General features: G+C 56.0%; 1 protein-coding gene across 1 annotated transcript in view; it reads right to left on the bottom strand.

Annotated features, from left to right (window-relative positions):
• ITPR1 (inositol 1,4,5-trisphosphate receptor, type 1) overlaps positions 1-5,898 on the bottom strand; it is a 173,427-nt gene that overhangs the window by 68,677 nt on the left and 98,852 nt on the right. The window contains exons 27-32 of the mRNA XM_005881921.2: positions 5,805-5,898; positions 5,257-5,382; positions 2,697-2,897; positions 1,814-2,065; positions 879-1,004; positions 69-197 (exon numbers count right to left, since the gene is read on the bottom strand). Coding sequence (XP_005881983.1) covers positions 69-197; positions 879-1,004; positions 1,814-2,065; positions 2,697-2,897; positions 5,257-5,382; positions 5,805-5,898 — 928 coding nt within the window. The remainder of the gene's footprint in view (positions 1-68; positions 198-878; positions 1,005-1,813; positions 2,066-2,696; positions 2,898-5,256; positions 5,383-5,804) is intronic.

Raw genomic sequence — 5,898 nt, 5'->3', positions numbered from 1 at the left:
ATGCTCCCCCCGCCGCCCCGTGCTCCCTACCTGCAGCCCCTCCCCCTACCTGCAGCCCCTCCCCCTACCTGCAGCGTGGTGCTCTGGTCGGAGAAGGGGGAGCTGAAGAACGTGGTCACGATGCTCATGACGATCTCGGTCACGTACTTCTCCAGGATGGAGTCCGCGTGCCGCCGGTCACTCGTGTTGTTGCAGGCCTGCGGGACGGCCGCACGCCTTAGACACACGCCCACGCAGGCCTACACACAGCCCCAGGCCGCTCCTGCCCACCCTCACACGCAGGGCAGGCCTGCAGGTCAGGGTCTCTCCCTGAGGGAGGGCCGTGGTAGGAAACTCCGAGCCCTGACCCTGATTTAAAGGAACAGGAGGCCTCAATTCCAGTCTGGCTCCCAGCCTGCGGGATCCAAGGGCCAGGAACCCGAGATGAAATGCACACACACGTGTGACATCAACGCTCCAGCTCGGGGAGGGGCCCGAGGAGAGACGTGTTGTCAAGGGCGAGGAAACCTATAATCCGATCTACTATGTCCCGGGGGTCCCTTCACATCACCCCACCCAGGGTGGAACCAGAACCGGAAATGACCTGCCCTCCCTGCAGCTTGGCCAATAAAACCGAGTCTCGGCCAAGAGTAAAAGGGGGAGACGAGACGTCTGGAAACAGAAAGCCATGTCTGCCGCCCGTGCCACGGATTAGTGGGTGGACATCGTGAGACTGTTTCCCTTATGTCTACACAGGCCTGCCGGACAGGGACAGGGACGGACAGACACACGGACAGACACACGTGCACACACACGCACACACACACGTGCACACACACTCACGCACACACACACACTCGTGCACGTTAGCTCGGCCGCCCCGGCGCCAGGAAGCTCACCCTGCAGATGTCCACGAGGAAATTCTCGAACAGCTTCCACATGTGGTTGCTGGTGTAGATCTCCTTCATCTCCACCTCGGTGTCCACGTAGCAGTGGTTCAGGAAGTTGATGTAGGCGATCTCGACCTGGGCGGACACAGGCTTTGGTGAACGGCACGGCCACTCGGCGCCGGGGACTCGATCGCCGTCCCATCTTAACAGTGAGAACGACCCGGACACATTCCACTTCCCCGCCGGATGTCATTCCCTTGGGTTTTTTTTTATATTGAAAATTCACATTTATGAAATTTAAAAACACAAAGATTTTGGAAGAGAATAATGTTGTGAATCCTCACCTGAGGACATTTTACCATAGATTTTTAGAGAGACTGGAAGGGGGGGAAAGGGGGCGGTGAGGGGAAGAGAGAGAGAGAGAGAGAGAGAGAGAGACATGGATGGGAGAAGGACACATGGATTGGCTGCCTCCCACTCACGCCCCACCTGGGGCTGGGAATCAAACCTGAGATCCGTCCGGGCCAACACTCTAACCACTGAGCAACACTGGCCAGGGCTATTCCTATTTGATAATCTGTTGCTCATTGTTTTTGTAACACAACCGTTCCTTTCACAGGATAAACATACAGGGTCAGGCTTACGTCCATAGGAACCCAACCTTAACCCACTCCGAACGCATTTCTGAGACGTTCGTTCGGATCCAACCCTCTCGGCTCACAGGCTGCGTGACTGGCCCCTCCGAGCGGAAGCACCACAGGGTTTCCGCGTCTCAAGCTCCCCCACGTTCCTTGTTCCTTTGGCCCCAAATCAGCACTCGAGCAAACGCCTTTTCAGCCCACGGAAACCTCACAGCGAATGAGTGGCAGGCCCCCGAGACCGCGAGGCCCCCGGGCCAGCCCCTGGCGCCGCGTGGAGAGACGGGCACCGCGCAGGCCGCTCACCTCGGGGATGCAGTCCTCGTGGGTCACCACGCGCACGATGTCGTCCAGGGGCAGCAGGGAGTTGCACTTGATCTCGGTGTAGACGTTCTTGCCCTCGGTGCACACGGCCAGCAGCTCCACCAGGTGGATGTGGTACATGAGCGGGCTGTTCTCGTCCATGCGGTCCCGCTCCGACCGCATCATCTGGATCAGCGTCTGGAAGGAGGCCCGGTCGTTGTAGAACACGAGCACGTCCTCGCCGGAGTTCACCAGCTGCAGGGACACAGGGCGTTCGCGTCACGGGCGCAGGGGCGGGCGGCATGAAAAACACAACTCTTCTCGCCCGGCCGCGTGGCTCCGGGGGTGAGCGCCGCCCTATGAGCCAGAAGGTCACGGTTCGATTCCCGGGCAGGGCCACGTCCAAGTTGTGGGCTCCATCGCCATGCGGGGCAGGCAGGAGGCGGCCGATCGATGATTCTCTCTTCTCGCCCGGCCGCGTGGCTCCGGGGGTGAGCGTCGCCCTATGAGCCAGGAGGTCACGGTTCGATTCCCGGGCAGGGCCACGTCCAAGTTGTGGGCTCCATCGCCATGCGGGGCGGACAGGAGGCGGCCGATCGATGATTCTCTCTCACATCGAAGTGTCTCTCTCTCTCTCTCTTTCTTCCTTCCTCTCTAAAAAAATCTTTAAAAAAATCAGATTGGACTCTTGCCTATGTCTGCAGTTTAAGTTCACAATGTGAGAACACACACACACAATACACACGCACACACACATGGGCGCACACGCACATGAGCAATTACTTTTGTGCCTTCACACGGCTCCAGGAGAGGCTCCAGTTCCAAGTACAAGATTAACTAACTTAACGTTCTAGGGAGCACAGGAGAGGCAGGGGAGGGCGGTCACCTCGGCCATGACCATGTCCTGGCACTTCTTGATGAACTTCCCTTCGGCCTTGACGATGGTCTGCAGGAACTTGATGTACTGCACGTTGCGGCCGTGCGTCTCGATGCAGTGCACGAAGTGCTGGACCACCCGCTCGTTGATCTCGCTGCAGAGCTGGAAGTTGTTCATGAAGATGTGCTGCATGGTCACCGCCTCCAGGATCTGGCAGGGGAGGGCGCGGGGAGGGGGGCGTCAGTGGCGGGGCAGGGTGCACGCGAGAACAAGCAGAGTCCGCCCATATAGAGACCGCCTGCCCCTCGAAGGTCTCTCTCCAGTCCCGCTCCTGCACTGCCGGCCTTCTTCCTAAACCTTTCAGCCATCACGAGCACGCCGAGAGCTAAAGTCAGGCGTGCTCGGCTGCAGGGGTCACCAAGGGACACCGGCGCCCCGACCAGAAATGGAATAGCCCCTAAAGGATGCCCTGCCCGCCCCCCAATTTCACCACGATTTGGACTTCTACAACCATAGCTTCATTTAGCCTGTTCTTTTTTCTTTTTTAAAATATATTTTTATGGATTTCAGAGAGGAAGGGAGAGGGGGAGAGAGAGAGAGAAACATCGATGATGAGAATCATTGATCGGTTGCTTGCCTCGGATGCTCCTGGCGGTGTCACTTACTAAACAGACATTCTTAAAGAGGCCCACTTGTCAACGACTTCTTTTACGATTAGAGCTTTCAGCAGACTGCGTAAGAAACTTCACATCCACACGGTCATGAAGATGCTTGCATGTTGTCTTCTGGCTTTACTCTCTTTTCACCCAGAGTTACCACTGAGTTACTGAGTGTTGTTTGGGGTGAGGTCTAGGGCAGTGATTCCCAAAGTGGGCGCTACCGCCCCCCGGTGGGCGCTGCAGCGATCCAGGGGGCAGTGATGGCCACAGGTGCATTTGGGGGCAATGAGTAACTGCTATTAAAATTTAAAAAAAATTAATTTCCAGGGGCTGAGTAATATTTTTTCTGGAAAGGGGGTGGTAGGCCAAATAAGTTTGGGAACCACTGGTCTAGGGGCTCTCAACTTCTTACCTTTTGCCTTTTCTTTCTCTGAACATGACAAAGAGGGAGTATTGCCCTTCAACCAGGCATCCTTTCCCTGCAGAGCTCTAGCGGTGCTGATAAGTGATTGTGTGCATGTGTGTGCATACGTGTGCATGTGTGAATGTGTGTGCGCACAGGTGTGCCTCTGCGTGTGCACATACAGGGATGTCCGTTGTAATGCTGTTTGCAAAACCAACAGCTAGGCATTGCCTAACTCTCCGTCGCCATGAGAACGGTTTTAAGACGGCTCACAGCCATTCAATGGGGTGCCGTGTAGCCACCAAATGGAATGAGGAAAACATGCAACTCTGACTTGCAAACACAGCCATGGTGTCTTAAGTGAAAGAGCAAAATGCAAAACAACGTGTAGAGTGCGCCCATTTTTCTTTAAAAACTGCAAAATATGTATTTGATATATTTGAAAAACATATTTCACCAGCTAAACTGTTACATAGCTATGCTGCAGGTGAATTATTCTGCATTTGTAAGAACACAGACAACTTGCGCTGCCTCGGGAGGGGGAGCTGGAGAGAGGCAGCACCTCTGTGGCCAAAGTGAGGTGTGATGAGGGATATGATTAAAAATATCTGGCCTGGCCCGTGTGGCTCAGTGGTTGAGGGTTGACCTATGAGCCAGGAGGTCATGGTTCAATTCCTGATCAGGGCACATGCCCGGGTTGCGGGCTTGGTCCCCAGTAGCGGGTGTGCAGGAGGCAGCCAATCACTGATTCTCTCTCATCACTGATGTTTCGTGTAGCCACCAAATGGAATGAGGAAAACATGCAACTCTGACTTGCAAACACAGCCATGGTGTCTTAAGTGAAAGAGCAAAATGCAAAACAACGTGTAGAGTGCGCCCATTTTTCTTTAAAAACTGCAAAATATGTATTTGATATATTTGAAAAACATATTTCACCAGCTAAACTGTTACATAGCTATGCTGCAGGTGAATTATTCTGCATTTGTAAGAACACAGACAACTTGCGCTGCCTCGGGAGGGGGAGCTGGAGAGAGGCAGCACCTCTGTGGCCAAAGTGAGGTGAGATGAGGGATATTATTAAAAATATCTGGCCTGGCCTGTGTGGCTCAGTGGTTGAGTGTTGACCTATGAGCCAGGAGGTCATGGTTCAATTCCTAATCAGGGCACATGCCCAGGTTGCGGGTTTGGTCCCCAGTAGCGGGCGTGCAGGAGGCAGCCAATCACTGATTCTCTCTCATCACTGATGTTTCTCTCTCTCTCCCTTCCTGTCTGAAATCAATAAACATATATTAAAAAATATATATGAACACATCTCACCTTGGCCCCCCCCACCCTCCTCCTCCTTCCCCTTCCCTCTCCTCACAAAGATGGAGAGGTTTATGTCCCCGTGAGAGCAGATCACAATGTTCCCCGGAAATGAGTGTTGCATTGGTGGTCCGAGTCTCAGCGGCCACGCAAGGAAGCACAGCCGCCCCCGGCCCGCCTCCCGCCGCAGCCCCCGTCTCACCCCCGGGTTGAGGAACAGGTTTATGTGCTTGTGCAGCAGGGCCTGGTTCTGCTGGTTGCCCGCGCAGAAGTTCTGCAGGAACTCGTGTGCCAGCCGCATGATCTCCTGCATCTTGGTGTCCTCGGCCTGTGTGTGGGGGGGGGCAGGTGAAAACGGGCTGAACTCAGGCTGCGCAGTGGACGAGGGAGGTCTTGCGCACAGACAGCCCTCATCTTATGCCAGGAGGCCAGGGCCCAGGCCACGCCTGCCACTGACGCCCCTGGCTCTGGAGGCAGCACTGGGGCCCCTCAGTGAGACCCCAGCTGCTGCCCTGCTTGCCCCAGAGAGCGGCCAGCCCGGCCCCCATTCTCCCACTAGCCCTGGGCAGAAGCAAAGATTTCAGTGGGGAAAAGGCAGCCCAGAGGGGCCACGGAGAGAAGGCCTCCAGGTCCGTTTGCAGCCAGGCCAGCCCCTGTGAGGACAGGGGGCGGGTGCGGGGGGACCCTGTGAGGACGGCTGTGAGGAGGGCGGGTGACCCTGTGAGGACGGTGGGCTAGGGCCGGGCTGACCTTCTCGTAGGGGATCTGCAGCAGCTCCAGCACCACGGCGTGCGCGCTCATGTTCCTGAGCAGCCGCTGCTGCTGCTTCCGGCTCTTGCGCACG

The sequence above is a fragment of the Myotis brandtii genome, unplaced genomic scaffold (genome assembly GCF_000412655.1).
Source record: "Myotis brandtii unplaced genomic scaffold, ASM41265v1 scaffold693, whole genome shotgun sequence".
Taxonomy (NCBI): domain Eukaryota; kingdom Metazoa; phylum Chordata; class Mammalia; order Chiroptera; family Vespertilionidae; genus Myotis; species Myotis brandtii.
The sequence above is the reverse complement of the archived record's forward strand: the minus strand, read 5'-3'. Positions and strand labels throughout refer to the sequence as shown.